Here is a 23,781-nt window from a genome sequence, read left to right on the forward strand (position 1 = left end):
ATTAAAAAAAAAAAAAAAAAAAGAATACAGAAGATAAATTGTTTAGATTTTGGAGGTCAAATTTTTAGAACTTGGCTATGAGTTGGACAAGGGACACATTAAAGGTAATGAAGTTTCTAGTCTGGGTGACTTGAAGGTGACTAGGATTAGTGTGGGTTAAAGAAGTTAGTAAGTTTATTTTTTGACACATCTTTCATATGTAGTAAATGGTCAATCATTGTTGAACTGTAGTTAAATTGAGTTTGAGATGTTGAAGGTACATCCGGATGGAGATTACCAGTAGTCTTAAATGTGGGCCAAAATTTTAGGAAGGAGGTTGTGTTTAGCAATGTAAATTGAGAGTCATCTGCATTGAGTGATTATTGATGACAGAAGAGGTGAACTTACAAAGAGTAGGTTTGTACTGTAAGAAGTGGGAAAACACAATTTTAAGGAGCCTTTGAAGGGGCCGGAAAAAGATCAGGTGGTAACCTTTGGTTTCAATTATTCATGATATAATGAATTAATAACAGACATAATTTCTCCTATTTCCCTTTTCAAATGTTACAGAGCAAGGCTTTAGCAAAGATGGATATTTTGGTGACTGAGACAGAAGAATTGGCAGAGAATATACTCAAGTGGCGTAAACAACAAAAGGAAGTTTGCTCTTATATCCCCAAAATATTAGCTGAAGAAAATTATCTTTATAAACATGATATTATAATGCCTCCTTTACTTCTTACTTCTAAAGTTCATGTCCAATCTGTTAATACCAAATAATCATCAACTTCATTTTTGCTTAATTATGTGTAATCATATGAAGTCTATTTCGAATTGACTATATAACATGGTTATTAATAGTCTTTGCTGCTAGTAATACTGAAAGAACCTGCTTTATATTAGAGTGTCAAGATCTCAGGTTCATTAAGACCAAACTGACTTTTCCTTTGTTTTTCATATATTTTCATTCTACTTTTCAGTAAAACTAGAGAAGATTAAAAAATAGCCATGACAATTTATTAACATAAGTGAACTAACCATTTCTCAGGCAGAAAATTCTCTATTATGTCTTTTTTAAAAAATGTGTGTTTATAGCAGGCTGTGATGGCTCACACCTGCAATCCTAATAAGTTGGGAGACTGAGGCGGACAGATGGCTTGAACCTTGGAGTTCAAGTCCAACTGGGGTAACATAGTGAAATCCCATATCTACAAAATATACAAAAAATTAGCCAAGCATGGTGGTCCATGCCAGTAGTCCCAGCTATTTGGGAGGCTGAGGTAGGAGGATCACCTAAGCATGGGAGTTTATGGTTGCAATGAGAATGATCACACCACTACAGTATAGCCTGCGTAACAGAGAAAGACCCCCATCTCAAAAAAAAAAAAAAAAAAAATGTGTTTCTGGCCAGGGTCAGTGGCTTACACCTGTAATCCCAGCACTTAGGGAGGCCAAGGTGGGTGGATCACCTGAGGTCAGGAGTTTGAGATCACCCTGGCCAACATGGTGAAACACCATCTCTACTAAAAATACAAAAATTAGGCCAGGCGTGGTGGCTCACGCCTGTAATCCCAGCACTTTGGGAGGCTAAGGTGAGCAGATGCAAACAGAAAACACTGTATAAATACAGGCCAGGCGTGGTGGCTCACGCCTGTAATCCCAGCACTTTGAGAGGCCAACCCAGGTGGGTGGATCACCTGAGGTCAGGAGTTCAAGACCAATGTGGACAACATGGTGAAACCCTGTCTACTAAAAATACAAAAAAATTAGCCGGGCATGGTGGTGGATGCCTGTAATCCCAGCTACTTGGGAGGCTGAGGCAGAAGAATTGCTTGAATCTGGGAGGCAGAGGTTGCAGTGAGCTGAGATGGCACCACTGCACTCCAGGCTGGGCAAGAGAGCAAGACTCAGTCTTGAAAAAAATAAAAAATTAATACAAAACACAAGAATTACCTGGGCGTGGTGGCATGCACCTGGAATCTCAGCTACTCAGGAGGCTGAGGCAGGAAAATCGCTTGAACCTGGGTGATGAAGATTTCAGTGAGCCCAGATTGCACCACTGTACTCCAGTGTGGGCAACAAAGCGAGACTCTGTCTCAAAAAAACAAACAAACAAAAACGGGTGTTTCTGAATTAGAATGGTCTTCTTGAATCTAAAAATGTCTATGGTGATTGTTCCTGTGGGAGTGTCACTAAGTATGCAGAAAAGAGTAACAGCCAGACTGACTTATCCTTTGAAAGGCCTGATTGATTATAAGGTTCATCCTTGGCTGTTGCATCTGGGAACTTAGATATCTATCAAAAGGTGTCTTAGTCTGTTCTCCTCTCATAACAGAATTACACAGACTAGGTAGTTTATAATGATCAGAAGTTTATTTGGTTCACAGGTGTGCACAGTAGGCAGTCCAAGAATATGGTACCATCATCTAGCGCGGGTCTTGCCATGACAGAAGGCATCACATGGCAAGTGAGCAAGAGAAAGATATATGGGGCTAAACTTAGCCTTTTATCCTGAGCCCACTCCTGAGATAGCAACACTAATTCATTAATGACAGCCAAGCCCTCCTTACCTAATCACCTTTTAAAGGTCTCTTCTCAACACTTTTACAATGTCAATTTAATTTCCAGCACTTAAAGTTTGGGGGACATATTTAAACCTTAACAGGAGGGCTCCATTCACTAAAAAGAGTGGCTAATGGTAACTAAGCTGTTTTTTTTTTGTTTTTTTTTTTTGAGACAGAGTTTCGCTCTTGTTACCCAGGCTGGAGTGCAATGGCGCGATCTGGGCTCACCGCAACCTCCGCCTCCTGGGTTCAGGCAATTCTCCTGCCTCAGCCTCCTGAGTAGCTGGGATTACAGGCACGCACCACCATGCCCAGCTAATTTTTTGTATTTTTAGTAGAGACGGGGTTTCACCATATTGACCAGGATGGTCTCGATCTCTTGACCTCGTGATCCACCCGCCTCGGCCTCCCAAAGTGCTGGGATTACAGGCTTGAGCCACCGCGCCCGGCCTAACTAAGCTGTTTGTACAATGTGGTTTGTGCTTTCCTCCTGGGAATCTACAGTTTTGATACATGGTAGGTAGAAGGTACCTAAGTGACCAGCCCCCAGTAAAAACCCTGGCCACTCTCTAACAAGCTTCCCTGGTAAACAACATTTCTTACATGTTGTCACAATTCAGTTGCTGGTGAAATGAAACAACACATATGTGTGACTCCACTGTTAGAGGACTCTGGGAGCTTGTGCCTGGTTTCCCCCAGACTTTGCCTCTGTACATTTTCTCTTTCCTGTTTCACTTCATATGCTTTTGCTGTAATAAATCATAGCTGCATGATGATATGCTGAGTCCTGTGAATTCTACCTGGAAATCATGGGATCTGGAGGTAGTCTTGGAAATCCTGGCACACTAAGCAGAGTTCCTGAGTGTTTACTGGCAGCTGAAGGAATAAGCAAAGAAGAAACAGCAAAGAAAAAGGCACATTGTGGTAACTTTGGAGGTTTACCTTACAAAATGCTCAGATATTTTACCTATCTGAGGTTATCGTGCATATAATAGAGAGTGATATACTAACAGCTGCCTCAGAATATACTCATTTTTTATCAGAATTGTAACTATCCCTGGCTTATTTTACTTTTAAACTTGGGGTTCTGTTTTGCTTTAAAACGTGTACATCAGTTTTGTTTTTTGTTTTTTTCTTTGCTTTTTTCTAAGACAGGATCTCACCTGTCACCCAGACTGCTGGAGTGTGGTATGGCCTGATCTCGGCTCACTGCAGCCTCGACCTCTCAGGCTCAAGTGATCCTTCCACCGCAGCCTCCCAAGTAGCTGGGACTATAGGCACGCGCCACCATGCCTGGCTAATTTTTGTATTTTCTGTAGAGACGGGGTTTCGCCATGTTGTCAAGGCTGGTCTCGAACTCCTGGTTTTCAAACAATCCTCCCACCTCAGCCTCCCAACGTGCTGGGAGTACAGGTGTGAGCCACCATGCCTGCCCTCATCACACTCCTTCACACAAGAAGACTTCAACAATGATGAGTAAAGTGGTTGTTTATAAGGAAGCAGGTGGATTACCAAAACAAATCCTGCTAAAACACCAGGTATCATGTTTTAAAGTCTACTTTGCTAATTTTAGCTAATAGGATAAGAGTGGTTGTAATATCATGAACATTACATAGACACTTACACAAAGCCTTTGGTTGTATTTCATCAAAAACTTGTTTATACCCCACCTTGGTTTCAAAACATCTTACTATGCTTTTTCTTCATGTTATTTCCTATCTTCATTTGTGTGTGTGTATATATCACAAATATTGATATGCCTGGTTATTTTTGTTTTCTGTTATATCTTTTTCAAAATGTAAAAATAAACCTGTAATTTCTAACTAAAATTTTGTAGCCCTTGTCTGAATCTAAAGTGATAGAATGGACTGATGCACTCTGTAGCTTATACACTATAGGCATACAGACAATCTGAATCAAAAGAGCTTGAGGTAAGTAAAGCCTGAGGTCTACTTCAAAGGAAAAAGTTAATTTAATACTCTTCCAGAGTCAATCAGTGCTGATCAATTTTTCTTTAATTATTCAACTTTTAGATGGGTAGATACTAAAAACAAAAAATTAGCTTTGTGTGTCTTTTTTTTTTTTTTTTTTTTTGAGATGGTCTTGCTCTTACCCAGGCTGGAGTGCAGTGACACAATCACAGCTCACTGCATTCTCAACCTCCTGGGCTCAGTAGATCCCTACATCTCAGCCTCCCAAGTAGCTGGGAATACAACTGTGCCCCACCACACCCAGCTAATTAAAAATATTTTTTGTAGAGATGGGGTCTTGTCATGTTGCCAAGGCTGGTCTTGAACTCCTGGGTTCAAGTGATCTTAGCCTCCCAAAGTGTTGGGATTATGGGTGTGAGCCCCTTGCATCCAGCCTACTTACACTAGGAGAGGTGTGTGAAATTTGAAAATTTACTGCGAGCATAATAGTGATGCCAGTTTGTGAAGACCATTCTGGAGGAATTGAGATGCTGCTAGTTTTCCTAGCATTTCTCTTATTTTATTTCTTTCTCTATGTGACTCTACCAGTCTGACCCCTATTATATCCTCTGAAAGCTTCAATGAAGTCAGGAAGATAGTCTGAGGAATAGCAGAACTTAAAAGATTTCTTGACATGCAAAATCTATAATAGAGTTGAGATTTTAATAAGACTGTCATTAGTGTATTGTGGGATTTCTTCACATATCACTAAAACACATGAATTTACATAAAATATTTATCCCACAGTTTGGGGAATCCTCTGAGTTTACTGAAAAAATTATACATTTGACTCTTGAGCAACGTAAGTTTGAAGTGCACAGGAATATGCAATTTTTTTCAATATATTGGAAATTTGGAGCTTTGTGCCACTTGAAAAATTCACAGATGAACTGTGTGGCCTACAGATATCAAAAAAATTAAAAGGTATAAATGCATAAAATATATGTAGATACTAGTCTATCATTTACTACCACAAAATACACAAATCTATTAAAAGTTAAATTTTATGAAAACATACAGACTACATGTAAACAAATTAAAAATGCAGTATTAAAGCATAACTATAAAGTTAACTAGTGCATACTGTACTACTGTAATAATTTTGTAATTGCCTCCTGTTGCTGTTTTAGTGAGTCAAGTGTTGCCAGTATCTGCTTAAAACCCTGTGATGCTAATCATCAGAGTAGTTCGTCTCTTCAGTAAACTGTATCACAATAAAAAGTGATCTCTTGAGGTTCTCAAGTGTTTTTCACCATATTCAGTGCAATACCATAAGCCTTTAATAATATCAGGGGACCAGTACAAAGTGCCACTAGTGATGCTGCACGTGCTCCCAAGAAGCAGAGAAAAGTCAGGACATTACAAGAAAAAGTTGAATTGCTTGATATGTACTGTAGATTGAGGTCTGCAGCTGTGGTTGCATGCATTACAAGATAAATGAATTCATTGTAAGGCCCATTGTAAAAGAAAAAAAAATTGTGCAGCCATTACCACAGCTACACCAGCAGGCACAAAAACCGTGCACTTTTTGTGAAATATGTTGTTAATAGTTTAATTTTTGTAGAGACAAGGTCTCACCATTTTGTCCAGGCTGGTCTCAAACTGCTGGGCTCAAGCAATCCTCCTACCCCAGCTTCCCAAAGTGCTGGGATTACAGGTGTGAGCCACTGTGCCCAGCCCTGAAATATCTTTTTATCTTGTATTGAAAATGCAGCTTTTGGCCAGGCATGGTGGCTCATGCCTGTAATCCCAAAACGTTGGGAGGCCAAGGTGGGTGGATCACCTGAGGTCAGGAGTTCAAGACCAGCCTAGCCAACATGCTGAAGCCCCGTCTCTACTAAAAATATAAAAATTAGCTGGGCATCACGGTGCACACCTGTAATCTGAGCTACTCGGGAGGCTCCAAGCAGAAGAATTGCTTGAACCCAAGAGGCAGAGGTTGCAGTGAGCCGAGATCATGCCACTGCACTCCAGCCTGGGCAATAGAGCAAAACTCCATCTAAAAAAAAAAAAAGAAAGAAAATACAGCCTTTATGTGGGTACAGGATTGCTGTAAGAAAAACATACCTTGCCAGGCGCAGTCTGAAGCCTGTAATCCCAGCACTTTGGCAGGCTGAGACAGGCAGATGACCTGAGGTCAGGGGTTTGAGACTGGTCTGGCCAACATGGTGAAACCCTATTTCTACTAAAAGTATAAAAAATTAGCTGGGCATGGTAGTGTGCACCTGTAATCCCAGCTACTTGAGAGCCTAAGGCAGGGGAATTGCTTGAACCAGGAAGATGGAGGTTGTAGTCAGCCAAGGTGGTGCCACTGCACTCCAGTCTGGGTGACAGAGTGAGATTCCATCTCAAAAAAAGAAAAGAAAAGAAAAGAAAAAAACGTACCTATATAAGATCATTTGAGAACAAGCAATGTCATTATATGACAGCTTAAAGCAAAAGGAAGGTGAAGGATCTAAAGCTAAAGAATTTTGCCCCCTCTCTCTCCAAGGAAAACTAGGCCCCTGCTTGGCCACTGCCCAGGATCTGCAAGCTGCATGCCCATGAGTTTTGGCACCCATTTGGACTTTCACAATCAGAGATGGCAGCAATGAAAGCATCAACATTGAAAGCTCCCAGGCATTGGTATTCTCATCTGGTATATGCAAGATACTGGCAACATTGTCATCAAACAATGGCTTGGATGCAAAGCCACCAGAATGCCTACAGGAAGGCTGTGGTGTTTCAGTCTTCCATGGTACTTCCCGCCTGCACTTCTTCCCCAAAGCTCTTACAGTAACCAGGCTGTGTACCCTCAGTCTTTCTATGACCATCATGTGGCCTGGCAGGACTCCCCCTGCAGTTCTTCACATTTCAGAGGGTCTGGGCACCATCCACATGACAGTAGTAGGATCCAGGCATCCACAAGAGAAGACCAAGCTTTGTCCAAAGAGGAAGAGATGGAGACCGAGTCAGATACAGAGGTAGAATGCGACCTGAGCAATATGGAAGTCACCGAAGAGCTCCACCAGTACTTTGCAGAGACCAGAAGGCACAGAGAATGACAGAGGCAGCAGCAGCTGGATGCAGAGCGCCTGGACGGCTATGTGAATGCTGACCATGACCTGAACTGCGATATCTGCCGGTCAGTAGAGGCCCCAAATGAGGGGCCTGGTGAGTGGTGCCAGGCCGAGATAAAGCGTTTGTACAGGGACAGCGCCGCCAAGATCCAGGCCATGGAGGCTACAGTGCAGCTGACCTTTGAAAGCAGCCCAAGTACTGGGCGGTCATCCCCCTGAAGTTTTGAGCTTGGGGCAAAGGGCTCCAAGCCTCTCCCTCTTCCTTCTGGGTACACGCTCTTCATCTCTCCTTATGTCCATTTCTCAGAGAGAGGGAACTTTGTGCTGAGGTACAGGCATGTTCACCACAGTCCCAGCGGGCCTGTCACGGGGTGGATGAACTATGCCAGCCACTTGGAGGTCAGCAGGACATGTTCTGTTGCCAACATGATAAATTTTCTCCTGACATAAAAGAATTTTGTACATGTTATACTGGTTTTTTATGTTGTCAGTAACAGCTCAGTTCATTAAAGTTCTTGCCTGGAAAAAAAACACAAAAAGAATTTCATGCCAGCAAAGAATGGTTTGATAAATTTGGAAAGGATTGTTTTAAAATATGTCAAGATAACAGGAGAAGCAGCTTCTGCTGACAAAGAGGGAGCAGGTAAGTTCCTAGAGATCATTAAATAAATTATGAGAAGAAAGGATATCTGCCTGAGCAGGTTTTTGGTGCATATGCAAGTGCCCTATTCTGGAAAAGTAAATGCCACAAAGGACATTATTAGTAAGGAACAGAAGCAAGCACCAGGATTTTGGGCAGGATGAGATAGTTTATCTCTAATATTTTTTTTTTGAGACAGAGTTTCACTCTTGTTACCCAGGCTGGAGTGCAATGGCGCGATCTCGGCTCACCGCAACCTCCGCCTCCCGGGTTCAGGCAATTCTCCTGCCTCAACCTCCTGAGTAGCTGGGATTACAGGCACGCGCCACCATGCCCAGCTAATGTTTTGTATTTTTAGTAGAGACAGGGTCACCATGTTGACCAGGATGCTCTTGATCTCTTGACCTCGTGATCCACCCGCCTTGGCCTCCCAAAGTGCTGGGATTACAGGCTTGAGCCACCGCGCCCGGCTATCTCTAATATTTTGTACAAACGCAGCTGGGTTTATGATCAGCACTGCCCTTACGTATATAGCTGCTAACCCCCAAGCCTTGAAGGGAAAAGATAAACACCAGCTACCTGTCTTTTGGTTGTACGAGAAGACCTGGACAAGAACTCTTTTCCTAGATTGGTTCCATCTGTGCTTTGTCCCTGATGTCAGAAAGTACCTTGTCAGTAAGGGGCTGCCTTTTATTTTATTTTAATTTTGCTTTTAGATGGAATCTGTCGTCCAGGCTTTAGTAAAGTGGTGCAATCTGGGCTCCGTCTCTCGGGTTCAAGTGATTCACCTCCCTCAGCCTCCAAGTAGCAGGAATTACAAGCGCATGCCGCCACGTCCGGCTAATTTTTGTATTTTCATTACAGTCAAGGTTTCACCATGTTGGTCAGGCTGGCAGGCTGGTCTCGAACTTCCGACTTCAGGTGATCTGCCCGTCTCAGCCTCCCAAAGTGCTGGGATTACAGGCGTAAGCCACCGCGCCGGGCCTGTCTCGAAAATTTAACCATAGAATTGACAGTTCAAGCGAACGCAGCGAATAAAAATATTTACCAAATTACTTTCCAAACTTTCGGACCTTAACCAAAACTTAACTGATTTACTTGACTCTACATAGCACGGACACCGAGACAAAGAACAAAAACGATTTCGGGGTAAGCCGGGCCTGGAACAGCAGACTTGGCACTGCGTCTTCGCTGCCCCATCCGTCTCAGGATTGGCTGACGCTGTGCGAGCACTGGGGGCCCCGCGTGGCAGGGCAGGCGTATGGGCGGGGGCGTCTCGGCAGGCTAAGGGGCGGAGCGAGGCGGGGCGAGCCCGGGCGTCCTCCCGCCCACCGACTGGCAGAGGCTGGGCTGGCACCACCCAGCTCGGGCTGCAGCACGTGCTTGGGCGGGGGCGACCCTGGAAGACTTCGGGTGGAGCGAGGCGGGGCGAGCCCAGACGTCCTCCTGCCCACCAGGCTAAGGACTGGCTCAGACTCGGTGGGAACCGCCCCGCACGGGCTGCGGCGCTTGCTTGGGAGAAGGCCAGTCGGCAGGCTTTAAGGAAGATTGAGGGGAGGCGGGGCCGGGAGTTCTCCCGCCCACTGGGCTCAGAATTGGCCGAGGCTCGACAGGCACCGCCCCGCTCGGGCGGCAGCTCGCTTCTGGGCGGGGGCGTCCCCAGAGGCTCGTGGGGCGGGCGGAGCCGGGTTGGGGCTGTGCCTGGGTTTGGGGCGGGGGCTGGGGATGCAGCCGCTGAGCTGAGCTGCCAGACTTGGGTTGTGGCAGACAGATGGCGAACGTGCGGGTCGCCGTGAGGGTCCGGCCCCTCAGCAAGAGGTAAGTTTGGGTGGGAGGGTGCGCCTGAGGCTTCACAGCAGCTGAGACTAGTGCAAAATCCGCGCCTCCGGCTCCAGAGTTTGTGGCGCGGAGAAATCGGTCACAAAGTGACCCGGGGGTCGGGTCCAGAACCCTCGGATGCCTAGCTGGACGGCGCCTCCGTCGAGCTTTCGCGTCGTGCCCTGGGGATAGCGGTTCCCGGACGGCCGTGGGAGGGCTGCCCCGGGCGAGCGTCGCTGGCATCCTGCCAGCAAGAGTTTCGAGGGACTGGCTGCATCGGGTTGGGCCTTCTAGAAAGGCTGGGAGAGGGATGGGCATTCTCTTCTCTCTTCTTGGGGGGTCGGGAGTACCCCTGAGGACTGAGGCAGAATGGTGTGTGTTCCTGGGTGCGCATGGGTTTCTCTGCGAAGATGTGGAGAAAGCAGAAAGTGCAGGCATAAGGGGAAATTGAGGCCCAGGGAGGTCGCAGTTTTATTCCATGCTCGACAGCTGACGATCCAGGACGGAACTGTGAAGTAGGGGAAGCTGTTCCAAGCCCTTCCTTCTCTCAGAGTCCCCAGTGTCCGTTTCCTCGTGGCTTATTCTGATCCCGCACCTCTCATGTCAGCCCTTGAGACATCCAATGTCTGGCCATGAACTTTTTGTCACCAGATGAAGTGCTTTTTAAAGATCAATTAGAGTTTGTTGACAGGTGGAGAAAGTGTAAAGAGTCCTCTATGTAGTAAGACCACCAAGAGCAAAGACTGTTAGGGACTAGAGGTTAAGTTTTAGTGGAGAGGGGGTGGTTGGTGTGGAGGGAAGTGAGTGGTGGGAGGTAAATCTGGCAGAATGTGCTTTAGGACCAGAAGGCACATGTTGGAATTATTTGGGAAGTTTAAAAATCTTCAGGACGTAAGATGGCTTGATAATTGGGCAGAAGGATCAAGAAAGACACTGTCTCCCATAATAAAATTTGTCATTAGGGAGGATTACTTTGGTCCTCATATAGAAATGATTGGCTTTGCAAAGTCTTGTAATTGACAGACTAAGGAGAAGAACAATGAGCTGGAAAGAAAAAAAAATGTTAGAATAGGAAAAAGGCAAAAGAGGTACACTGAAGAAAGGGGGAAAGCAGATGCCTGAACTGCTGCGTTTTGATTGGTAAATGGCTTGTGACACATGGCTTCTTCATAACTGGATATAGTAGCTCAGCGTTGGCAGGTTTTTCATATGTGCAGATGCTACCCTGGAGGTAGCCTCTGGTATATTCTGTTTTTGCAAAACTGTTCCTTTAGGGCTCTCAGGATGACAATATTGACCACTTCTAGCAGTAACTTCTCAGTTCCTTGGACACTAGGAATTTATAATAGCATGAATTAGATTAAGAAAGTGGTGTTGAAATTGGTTTACTTGCAGCTGCAGTAGAGAGTAACATATCAAACAAAAATGAAGGGAAAAGAAAAGCGCAATTTACTTTTAGCTCAGGTTAAGAGCCTTGAGAAGCAAGTGGTAGGATGTCAAGACTGTAGATACGCAGGTGTGAACAGATTGTAGCAGGCTGAAGATTCAGGAGCAGATACAGATAAACCCAGCCAAGAGGTCCGGATCACTTCCCTCATCTCACAGAATCCTGCAGAGATGGCAGCTATTCTTCAGGATGTGTTATTCAGTCTTCACTGAGACTTATCTGAATGTGGGGAATCTGCTGATTATATAGTTTGTTCCAACTTTCAAATAAGTCATTGGCACAGATTTAGTTGACAGAGTCATTGGATCTGATGTTGTACATAGGAATAAATCTTACAGACCATCTGGCCCAAGCTTTAATTTTTTGTTTTTCCAGATGACAGAATGGTCTGGCTTAAGTTCTAAAAGTAGGTAGAGCCAATATTTGATTCATTAGACCTACTGTTCTTTCTGAGATTACAGAAAAGTTGCACTTGTGTCTCAAGTTCCCATTTATTCAGTAGGACTAGAGTTGACCGTCTTTTTTTTTTTTTTTTTTTGGGAGGTGGAGTCTTGCTCTGTCACCCAGGCTGGAGTGCAGTGGCACAATCTCAGCTCACTGGAATCTCTGCCTCCTGGGTTCAAGCAATTCTCCTGCCTTAGCCTCCTGAATAACTGGGATTTCAGGTGCCCACCACCATGCCAAGCTAATTGTTGTATTTTTAGTAGAGACAGGGTTTCACCCTGTTGACCAGGCTGGTCTTGAACTTCTGACCTCAGGTGATCCACCCACCTCGGTCTCCTAAAGTGCTGGGATTATAGTTGTGAGCCACCATGCCCAACCCAATCCTCAATAAAATGATACTGCTGTAGAGGAAACGGTTTTGATGTCCTCCCCTGTACCTACACTTTCCCATAATCTGAAATTCCATATCTCATTATGAAATTGCTATACCATGTGTGGGCGCAGTGGCTTATGCCTGTAATCCCAGCACTTTGTGAGGCCGAGGTGGGCAGATCACGAAGTCAGGAATTCGAGACCAGCTTGACCAACATGGTGAAACTCCATCTCTACTAAAAAATACAAAAATTAGCCAGGTGTGGTGGTGCAAACCTATAATTCCAGCTACTCGAGAGGCTGAGGCAGGAGAATCGCTTGAACCCGGGGGGTGAAGGTTGCAGTGAGCCAAGATTACACCAGTGCACTCCAGCCTGGGCAACAGAGTGAGACTCAGTCTGGGGGGAAAAAAAAAAAAAAGGGGGCTGTGTGGTCGCTCACGCCTGTAATCCCAGCACCAACGTGGGCGGATCATGAGGTCAGGAGTTCAAGACCAGTTTGGCCAAAATGGCGAAACCCCATCTCTACTAAAAAATACACAGCTGGGTGTGGTGGCAGGAGCCTGTGATGGCTACTCGGGAGACTGAGGCAGGAGAATCACCTGAACCCAGGAGGCAGAGGTTTTGGTGAGCCAAGACCTTGCCATTGCACTCCAGACCGGGCAACAGGGCGACACTGTCTCAAAAAGAAAAAAAAAGACATTGCTGCCCCTTGTCTATCCCAATTAACCGTGAGAACACATCTGTTCTGCCAATACTGTAGGCTCTAGAAAACCATTGCCCTCTCAAAACTTACCCTTAACCCACTATATAGCTTTTTTGTTGTTTTTTTGAAGTTTTTCTGAGAATATGTAAAATGAAATTTGGAGAGATAGGTGGGAACAGGAATATATTAAAAGATACTTTTCTGATTATCAATTTTTGCAATTAAATGCATCCCCAAAACATTGGAGATCCAGCTTATTCCTGAGAGACGTCAACCATTACAAAACATTTTCACCTTGAACTATTCACATTTTTGTAGCAGAAAACAGAGCAAAGTTCTGCAGACATCCATCTTCTCTTCTTTCTAAAATGTATCACAAACAGGGTCTTTTCATAGTTCAAAAGAAGAACAAGCAGGTTTCTTTCTTGGCCAAATGGCCTGTTACTCTCACCCTGGAATCTGATTTCTTAATAAGAAAGCTCAGGGCACCAAATCCAACCAGAAATTCCCAGGACACCAGTGACTAATTAACTATAACTATGAGGGGATGGATGCTTTAGTCTTTCCATGAGGGGAGTCATTCTCCCACAATTATGCTGGTCAATAGCCCCAGAAGAGGTAGGTGGTAAGGAGGGTGAATGCAAAAGCTAAACGGTCAGAGAAAAGAATAAGGCTTTCATGAACAACCCATAGCAAGGCAGAATGTTCCAGCTTTACAAACCTCCCACTACAAACTCCAAACATGCACACCCAAAACTAGAGGGGAAAGCAAAGAGCTCCTGGGGGACTAGGGGAGACAAAAGATGGTGACATAGAACAGCAGACTCACCTATGAACATTTCTCACGTTCCTAACACTGGAGTATGTTTAATTAAAAAGTTGCCGTTCAAAGCTGTACTGAAAACATATCTAAAGATAGGTCTGTGTGTAGTCATTTTAAAAATAAAATATCACTTCTCAGATAAGAGGAGTGACAGATACTCTCAGATACCAACACTTGAGGTATCTTTGATGTAAATTTGTTAAATGGCCTGGTGGAGAAAAAGGAAGGAAAGGAAGGAGAGAGGAAGACAGGGAGGTAGGGAGGGAAATTCAGAGTAGAATAGGAAAGGCAAGAAAACTGGGAGGAACACATATTTAAGCCCATGCTTATCTATTCCAGCAGCTAAACAAAGCAAATCCACAAAGGAAAAAAATGCTGTTCTTTTCTAAGAACATTCTGAAAATTATCTTCAAACTTATAAGAAACTGCAATCTGAGAACAACTATCACAATGCTCACTGGACTTATTTAAAAATAACTACTGAGACTGGGTACTCAAATGGGTCAACACTCTTCATAGGTTAATCTTAGGCATTATTTGACAGAATACTATGATCAGACCTTACCCACCAAGTGGAAGCTAAAGTGCATCTATTACTTGGTATGGACCTGCTCTAGGACCAGACAAAATCACTTTGCTTCCCCGAAGTACAAGAGGACTCTGCCAGCAACAAGATACAAGCAGGAGGGAATGGCAGAAGAAGAGCAAAACTGGTTACCAAGGGCTCTCTTCTGATGTGCAGAGTTAAAAATATCTGCACAAATGTGCTAAGCAAAAGAATGGGAAGATGGACTGTAATACCAGAGACACAAAACTCCTCCAGAGGAAAGAGGGAAAGTGGACCTCAAAACAGTGTCACAGGGTAATGCTACCAGACTCTCACAAACTGTGCTCTGTTCCAAGGTACAAATATCTCGAGGTAAAAGGGAAAGCAGCTCTCTTTTTATCATTTCCCCTTGCTGGTTTTAAAGACCTCAAGCCGAGACTCTTGCAACACTGAACCATAGGTGGGATACAGGGAGGAGAGACAGAGGGTAAGGAATATGAATGGTGTTAGGCCCACGAAGCGTATATATCCCTTCCCCAGACTTCCCAACCAGGCAGTTGTTGGTAGGTTGATACTTGATTTGGGACAAAATTGTGGGGTGTGAGGATAGCTCCCAATAAAGAAACAACTAGGAAAGCTGGAGTTTAACCTCTAAGGGCTACTTAGCTCTGCAGAAATACACGATGGGCCTTTGATCTAACCTGTTTAACTGGGAAGGGGAACAGGAGTCAGGGCCAAGTGGTCGGATGAGGCTCATCTTCTCGTCATTTGGCACCCAGAGGAAGAGGGGGAGGTGGAGACTGTAATGGGGACTGCTGGTATTGCCTCTTCGGTCTTTTCACTGTTGATCCTATTGGCCAAATCAGGTGCACACGGGTATCAGTGTTGCTGCTTTTCTTCTAATCCTTGCAGAGAGTCTGGGTGTCAATCTCCAACTGAGCATCATCGCCAACTGCATGTCACCTGTCATAATTGTTGAAGTTTAAATTAACTAAGTAAACTCCAAAGTTTACTTCTACTTTGGAGTCTTCAATTAAGGTACCAAGGCTAGTGACACCTGGGATATTGGGCCGATGTCAGGGTGGGGTCTGAGCCACGGGAGAATTGCGACGATCCAACAGAAACTTTGTCATAACTGATTCTAGAGGGTCGCCCCTGGCGTGGTGCAGTAGTCATGAGGTAGCTGCGCGGCGTCGCTGATGGCCACGGTGCGGGTGGGGATGGCCCGGCTGTCGCTGGTGGCTACTGCCGGCGGACGAGGACATGGCTGTGGGCGCGGACTCTCGGCTTTGTCCCGCGGGAGGGTAGCGGCGGCGGGCCGGCGAGGCCGGCTGCTCAGGCTCCTCAGGCAGGCGGAAAAGCGCGCTCCTCGCTGGCTTCCTCTGGGTCCCTCGTTCCGCTCCGCTCTCGCCGCCGCCCTCGCTTCCCCCACCCCCACTCCCACGCCCCATCCTCTGGCCTCGGCCAGCATCCTCGGCCGCGGCCAGGACGACGAACCGAAGCTTTTGGTTGTTGTTTAACTCTGTGAAATAGGGATAACTACTTCAGTAGTTTTTATGAACATTCGATAAAAGAATACATTACAACAATTTTTAATTCTCCGAACCCTGTGCTTGGCTGCCTGGTTTTTAAAAGATTTATAGGAGGCCAGGCACCGTGGATTATGCCTGTAATCCCAGTACTTTAGGAGACTGAGGCAAAGAGAATCACATGAACCCAGGAGTTCAATACCAACCCGTCTCAACAAAAAATAAAAATTAGCTGGGCATGGTGGCACGTGCTTGTAATCCTGGCTACTTGGGAGGTTGAGGTGGAAGAATTGTTTAAGCCCAGGACATTGAGGCTGCAGTGGGTTGTGATTGCACCACTGCACTCTAGCCTGGGCAACAGAGTGAGATCCTGTCTCTGAATAAATCAATAAACAAAATTAAATCTAAAGACAGCTGTCTCAATGTGCTTCTCCTACCCCCAGTTGTCTAGGTTACAGCCTAAAAAGCCTGAGGAAACATAAAAAAAAAATAAGACTGAAGGTACTGTCTCAACTTACAGGTTCTAGGTTGGGAGTAATTTAATTGATAACTTTCATTGTAGTGGAGGATGTGCTAATTAATTTAATTCTCATCTGTTAACATTTTGATCATGAGTACTGTGGTTGTGTGGTTATTTATGTTATGTAAAAAGATCAGGTACTGGGTCATCTGGATTAAGCCCATTAAAGTGAGTGTAGAGATTATTTAGTGGTTAGCAGTATTTCCACATACCTGCAACATAGGAAGATTCTTGAGGATCTTGGCTCTCCTTCTGATTTAAGAAGATGTAAGGAAAGGACTTGAGAAATATGTTCTCAGGGTCTCAGCAGAGAGGACTCCAATCTTTTTTTTTTTTGGTCAGTATTCATGCTCAAAATCCTAGAGAAAAAGAGAGATGATGCCATGTTATATGCTGGGCCAAGGATGCTCTCTAGATTTTCGTTTCTTTTGAGAGGTGAGATCTTGCTCTCTCAGGCTGGGGTGCAGTGGCGTGATCATAGCTTGCTGCAGCCTTGAACTCCTGGGCTCAAGCAGCCCTTCTGCTTCTGAGTCTTGCAAGTAGTTGGGATTATATGTGTGAGCCACTGCTCTCAGCACTCTCTAGGGTTTCTAAGCCTGAATTCTAAAGTATTATTCAGGGCCTAGACTTCGTGTTTAGACAAATATTAGTTTAAACCCTAGCTCTACCACTGATAGCTCTGTGACCTTGGACAAGTTACATAATTTCCCTCAGCTTTAGTTCTCCATCTGTAAAAATGATATGTTAGGAATCTATGTCAGGAGGGTATGTAGGGGGATAGCATAAGATGAAGAACTATTTATTTAGTACCCTCTACGTGTGAGGCACTGTATGAGGTGCATTACCTAATACTATTTATTTAGTACCCTCTATGTGTGAGGCACTGTATTAGGTAGTGCACCTAATACAGTGCCTCACACATAGAGGGTACTAAATAAATAGTGATACGAGCTGTTCCAGAGCCAAATTGTAAAGATTCAAGGAAGCATGCCAGCTGACTGCTTGACATGATGCTTATAGCCGTTTATGAAGATAGACACTCCTCGTAAGGGTACAAAGGTAGGGAAATATTTTGTCCCACTAGCACTGGTTTCAGCTTCTTTTTTCTTGATTTTTTTTTAAAAAGCAACATTTCTTCTGAGTTTGGGTCTTGTTTCTAGGGAGACCAAAGAAGGGGGAAGAATTATTGTGGAAGTCGATGGCAAAGTGGCAAAAATCAGGAATTTAAAGGTAAGCCTGAAATTGTTTTTCATTTTCTTTCAACTTAGAAACTAATATTTTTACAGGGGCTTCCAGGCTGAAGGTGTTTATGTGAATGTATTTAGAATTGAGGAGGAAAGGGCACATAAGGGGAGTAGTAGGAAGAGCTTACCCCAGTCATAAACCAAATTAAGAAATGAACCAAGAAAGAAGTGCAGCGCATTTGGCTGCTTCAGCCTAAGTTTTATCAAATAGAATGCAACTGTTTTGGAAATTAGTTTGTAGATGTTTTGAAAGTAAACTCGGGGGATATTTTGGGGGCAATAGTTAAATCGTACTGCAAAATGATTAAGAATAACTTAAATTCTATTTAACTCACCTGACCATCAGTTAAACTTTGTCCTAACCCTTTCAGTTGATATCACTTTATCTAAAGGCATGATTAGGGATTTTAGTTTGCACCTGATAATGCAGGGTTTATTTTGACTATACTGAGATTCAAGTAACATCTTTCAGATCCCAGAAAGGAGTTGGTCACTAGCCTGGATTTTGTTACAAATTGTCTTTCACAGATTTGACTGAACTTTGAGTCATAATTGGACAGACACTGGAAACTTCCTTTCATACCCCTCACTCTCCCTTAGGGCTAATTTTCTCCATCCTGTTCCTCTACTTACTAGGCAAGCAGAAGATGGAAGGATTTCTTCCTTTCTGGGCCTTGGGGAGTGGAGAGAGAGACAGGGGAAGCTGACCATGTGACTACTGCTATCGTCAGCTTGCAGGTGGTACTTAGCATTCCTGAGAGCTGAGGAAACTAGCAAAAGTGAGAGTTCCTTGGACCCCAGTCTTCACAGCCGTGCCTGCTCTGTTGTTTCTCCTGTGATGTGATCTGTTTCCTCTTGTCAGTAGTTCTCTGCTAAAAAAGCATGGGACCTACCAGACGTTCAACAGGGCTCCCCAGGGACAAAGGACCTTTTATTCTCTGTTGCCTAATCACTTCAGCTGCTTTGTTCTAAGATCTCATGTTTTTGGTTCTTAAGAATAAGTCTCAGCCAAGATCAAACTGTAATCTGACTTCTGCACACCTCCCTGGCTGCTTACTTTCCTGAGGTCAGTTATCCACAAAGAATCTCTTAATAATTCTGGCAACCTCATTCTTCTGTAGTTTATGATGGCTAGTGGCAGGATTGTCTTTCCTTCCCTGTCCAGAGTGTATAAGATAAGGCATTTCTGTGTGTAATGCCATCCACCCTCGTACTTGGAGATCAGTGCAAGACCAAGCTCTGACTCCGTTCTCATCTACCTTCAGCAGCTAGATTGCTTCTGGCACTTCTGTTGGACTTGGTATCTAATTAGAGGTTGAATATTCCAGGAACCTCAGTGAAAGCCTCATGTTGATGGAGCCTGTCAGGCACCGTAGCCAAATTACTCATGCCCTCCCAGTATCCTCTACAGAAATGCTTAGAAAAGAAATAATGTAGGTTGAGCATCCTAATTTGAAAATTTGAAATCTGAAATCCTTCAAAATCTGAAGCTTTTTGAATGCTGACATGACACCATGGGTGGAAAGTTTCACAGCTGGCTTCATGTGACGGGTTGCAGCCAAAACTTTCATGTACAAAATTATTAAAAATATTGTCTAAAATTACCTTCAAGCTATGTGTATAAAGTGTATATGAAACACAAAAGAATTTCATGTTTAGACTTGGATGCATCCCCAAGATATCTCATTATGTGTATGCAAATATTCCAAAATCTAAAAAAACCTGAAATCCGAAAAAATCCTAAACACTTCTGGTTCCAAGCATTTCAAAGAAAGGATATTCGACCTGTAGTGATAAGATACCCAGAGAGGAGAGGCTTCCTCTCCCAAGATTTACCATGTGTCATATAGTTGGTTCATATGTAGGCAGATGTATGATAGTATGACAGACAAATTTAGTTCTTTGTACTTTATTTGTACCTAATAAGATGGGGACAATGGTTACCTTTTTTTTTTTTTTTCTTTTTCAGAAAGATATCATAAATAGTTTCATGACCAGTCCAAGTTTCTCTAGCTTTGGTAGAGGGTGATTGAGTGCTACTAGCCAGATTCTAACATTATGATAGAAAAGACACTGGAACCTATGTTTGATTTTAGGTGGATAGTCGACCAGATGGCTTTGGGGACTCCCGAGAGAAGGTTGTAGCATTTGGCTTCGATTACTGCTACTGGTCAGTCAATCCAGAGGATCCCCAGTATGCATCTCAAGATGTGGTAATGTCATTTATCATTTTTCTTTCACTCTCCTCAGTCCTTTTTTTATGTATAATGTTTAAGATGTTTATTATAAAGATAGTTTTCAAGGTTATTATAGCACAGTTGTACAGATTGGAAGTCCTCTAATTGGTACTTTAAGAAAATTTCGATACAACTAACAGATTTCCAAAAGGAAGAAACTTCAATACATCAAGAAATCCTTGGCCTTTTCAAATAATCATTTTAATGGTAGCATTAACAAAAGAAGCTTATTTCAAATGCAGTAATCTTATCGTGTATTTCCTCGGTTCTTCATAACTGAATAATCATTGGGAAATTAACATGTAAACTGAGCCCTGGCTATTTCTTAATAATACTTTGGTCTGAAACTAATTTTATATATATGTATATGTATATATATGTATATATATACACACACACACACATACATACATATACACATATATATGTACGTGTGTGTATATATGTATATATATGTATGTGTGTGTATATATATATATATGTTTGTATGTGTGTGTGTATATATATATATATGTTTGTTTGTTTTTTGAGATGGAATTTCACACTTGTTGCCCAGGCTGGAGTGCAATGGCTTGATCTCGGCTCACCTCTATGTCCACCTCCCAGGTTCAAGTGATTATCTTGCCTCAGCCTCCCAAGTAGCTGGGATTACAGACATGTGCCACCAGGCCCAGCTAATTTTTTTATGTTTTTTAGTAGACAAAGGGTTTTACCATGTTGGTCAGGCTGGTCTCAAACTCCCAGCAACAGGCGATCCACCTGCCTCAGCCTCCCAAAGTGCTGGTGTTACATGTGTGAGCCACCATACCTGGCGATGATTGAATATTTCATTTCTTTCCTTTTTTTTTTTTTAGACAGAGTCTTGCTCTGTTGCCAGGCTGCAGTGCAGTGGTACAATTTTGGTTTACTACCACCTCCACCTCCTGGGTTCTAGCGATTCTTCTGCCTCAGCCTCCTGAGTGGCTGGGACTACAGGTGCGTGCCACCACGCCCAGCTAATTTTTGTATTTTTGTTGGTCTCAGGGTTGGTCTCGATCTCTTGACCTTGTGACCCGCCTGCCTCGGCCTCCCAAAGTGCTGGGATTACAGGCGTGAGCCACTGCACCATGCATGGTTGAATATTTCTAAATCACAGAAGTATAATTACCCCATTCTTCTCTTTTGAAAAGAACACATAGAAATAAAACCCTACACCACTGTGGGATTTGCTGATACAGTGGGCGTCTTCTGTTATATAAGTACCTCAACTTTGTTGTACTAATGTGTTTGCGGTAAATGGTCAGTACAGAAAGGCAGTGTGAATATTACCTGGCCTCTGCTGAGTCTTCTCTGTCATTTCGAATATGCGAACAGGGGCCGATCGAGGCTTGTCTTGTGGCCCTTGATTTTTTATTTTTTTATTTTTTTTCCAACAAGTTCAGTGATGTTTTTTGCTTAATAGCCCTTGATTTTTTATCCCAGCACTCAAGTGTGTATGAGACATCTGGTTACTAGTGTTTGTAACCATTCCATTGACTTACTCCAAGAAGAATCAGCAAAGTAACTTACTTTCAGTCAGAAAGATGGGACTCCTATAACAGTCCACAGTTGTGACTATATTTGTGGCATAGAAGACAGTGGCCTTCCCATTAGAAAATATGAGCATTCTGAACATTCTGAATGCTGTTTCAGACTTCTGTGGCCATGGCATATGTGTGACTGTTCTGTTCATAAGAAGAATGCACTATTTTGTATAACATTTGATAAATCTGTCATCTTGGAGGGGGTGTGTATATGTGTTAAAACTTTTATATATGTCTGTGTGTGCGTATGTGTATGTATCAATTAGTATCACTAAGCTTGAGTATGAGTTTGCTTGTGAGGACTGTATTTTACATTTATGTGGCTTAACTGTATAAACATCTAATGAAAGACTGGGCATGGTGGCTCATGGGTGTAATCCTGGCACTTTGGGAGGCCGAGGCGGGTGGATCACAAGATCAGGAGTTCAAGACCAGTCTGGCCAAGACAGTAAAAGCACATCTGTACTCAAAATACAAAAATTAGTTGGGTGTGGTGGCGGGCACCTGTAATCCCAGTCACTCTGGAGGCTGAGACAGAGAATTGCTTGAACCCAGGAGGTGGAGGTTGCTGTGAACCGAGATCACGCCATTATACCCCAGCCTGGGTGACAGAGCAGGACTCTGTAAAAAAAAAAAAAAAAAAAAAAATCTAATGAAAGCCCAAGAGGCCATAGAGGAGGGAAATTCATAAATATGGTTCTTCTTTTGCCTGATTTGAAATTTAATGGAAACATCAAATGAGATCCAGACAGGAAGTCTGGGCAGAGAGATAAAACCAGTGACTCCTGAGGTTTCTTCTGGCTTGTTTATTAATTGTCTAGTCCCTCATCAGTCCCAACAGGAGTCAGGATAGGAAAGAGAAGGGAGGGAACCTCTATCACAAGCTGGAGTAGAGCCAGATGTCCCAGAATGGTGACAGGACTCATAGCTACATGATACACTCAGAGGACCTCATTGCTTTAACACAGAAATTGGAGCCCAGATTTAACCCTAATCACTATGATCACTATGGCTCTGAGGCCACTGCAGGTAGGAAAGGTGGAATCCATACAATCTCAGGACTTGGGGTGGGAAATAATTTGGATATAATCCAGTTTATCCTCTCCACAGCATTTTTTTTTTTTTTTTTTGAGACAGAGTCTTGCCCAGTCACCCAGGCTGGAGTGCAGTGGTACCATCTTGGCTGACTTCAACCTCTGCCTCCAGGTTCAAGTAATTCTTGTGCCTCAGCCTCCCGAGTAGCTGAGACTATAGGCGTGCGCCGCTATGCCCAACCAATTTTTGTAATTTTAGTAGAGATGGGGTTTCACCATGTTGGTCAGGCTGGCCTGGAACTCCTGACCTCAAGTGATCCACCCATCTCAACCTCCCAAAGTGCTAGGATTACAGATGTGAGCCACCTTGCCCAGCCCTCCACAGCATTTGTGATCACATTTTGAGGGGGGAGGTCTATTGAAGTATAATTTAGATATAGTAAAAGATTTGCCTTTTTTTCTTTTTTAACAATTACTATTATTTTTTACTAGACACAGGGTCTTGCTGTATTGTCCAGGCTGGTCTTGAACTCCTGGGCTCAAGCAATCCTCCCACCTTGGCTTCTCAAAGTGTTGGGATTATAGGCATGAGTCATCGCACTTGGCCAGATTCACCTTTTTAGTGTACAGTAACACATTCAGATGTGTAACTGACACTATAATCAGTATATAAAATAGTCTATCATCCCAAATATTGCTTCATGCTCCTTTATAGTCTATTTCCCAACCCCTAGAAATTACTGGTCTGTCTTCTATCCCTACAGTTGCATCAGTTTCAGAATGTTATATAAATGGAATCAGACTATGTAGCTGTTTTAGTCTGGCTTTTTTCATTTTGCATGATGTATTTGAGATTCATCCTTTTTTTTTTTTTGAGATGGAGTTTCGCTCTTGTTGCCCAGGCTGGAGCGCAGTAATGCAATCTCGGCTAACTGCAACCTCCGTCTTACGGTTTCAAGCGATTCTCCTGCCTCAGCCTCCTGAGTACCTGGGATTACAGATGCCCACACCACTCCCAGCTAATTTTTGTATTTTTAGTGCAAACTGGATTTCACTGTGCTGGCCAGGTTGGTCTCAAACTCCTGACCTTGTGATCCATCTGCCTCGGCCTCCCAAAATGCTGAGATTACAGACATGAGCCACTGTGTCCAGCCAAGATTCATCTTTACTGTTGTGTGTGTCACATCTTCTAACCTTGATTTTTTTTTTTTTTTTTTTTTTTTTTTTTAGATCAGGTCTCGCTCTGTCACCCAGGCTAGAGTAGGGTGGCACAGTCACAGCTTACTA

General features: G+C 43.6%; 2 protein-coding genes and 3 pseudogenes across 15 annotated transcripts in view; 4 read left to right on the plus strand and 1 right to left on the minus strand.

The window, feature by feature from the left end:
• The window catches only part of LOC119469147, a 228-nt pseudogene extending 146 nt beyond the window's left edge, over positions 1-82 (plus strand).
• The window catches only part of HAUS2 (HAUS augmin like complex subunit 2), a 23,763-nt gene extending 20,092 nt beyond the window's left edge, over positions 1-3,671 (plus strand). For 3 of the 5 annotated variants that reach the window (XM_037734168.1, XM_017516306.2, XM_017516307.2), the window contains one exon: positions 550-1,021. In XM_037734168.1, coding sequence (XP_037590096.1) covers positions 550-759 — 210 coding nt within the window. In that variant the 3' untranslated portion in view covers positions 760-1,021. Of the gene's footprint in view, positions 1-549; positions 1,190-3,308 lie in introns of those variants that run through there. The other 2 variants (XM_017516302.2, XM_017516305.2) reach the window with 2 other exon arrangements.
• Positions 3,672-7,010: 3,339 nt separating this feature from the next.
• Positions 7,011-8,045, plus strand: LOC108294428 (annotated as a pseudogene). The gene has a single exon (XR_001821026.1). The product of XR_001821026.1 is annotated as a gem-associated protein 8-like (transcript).
• Positions 8,046-9,910: 1,865 nt separating this feature from the next.
• Positions 9,911-23,781, plus strand: part of STARD9 (StAR related lipid transfer domain containing 9) — a 163,899-nt gene continuing 150,028 nt past the window's right edge. For all 9 annotated transcript variants that reach the window (XR_001821027.2, XR_001821028.2, XR_005197954.1 and 6 more), the window contains exons 1-3: positions 9,911-10,030; positions 17,578-17,647; positions 19,758-19,874. Coding sequence is in view for 5 of the 9 variants with exons in the window: in XM_017516309.2 (XP_017371798.1) it covers positions 9,984-10,030; positions 17,578-17,647; positions 19,758-19,874 (234 nt within the window). In the remaining 4 variants the exon portion in view is untranslated. The remainder of the gene's footprint in view (positions 10,031-17,577; positions 17,648-19,757; positions 19,875-23,781) is intronic.
• On the minus strand, positions 15,268-15,810 carry LOC119469140 (annotated as a pseudogene).

Source organism: Cebus imitator, unplaced genomic scaffold (genome assembly GCF_001604975.1).
Source record: "Cebus imitator isolate Cc_AM_T3 unplaced genomic scaffold, Cebus_imitator-1.0 Scaffold579, whole genome shotgun sequence".
Taxonomy (NCBI): domain Eukaryota; kingdom Metazoa; phylum Chordata; class Mammalia; order Primates; family Cebidae; genus Cebus; species Cebus imitator.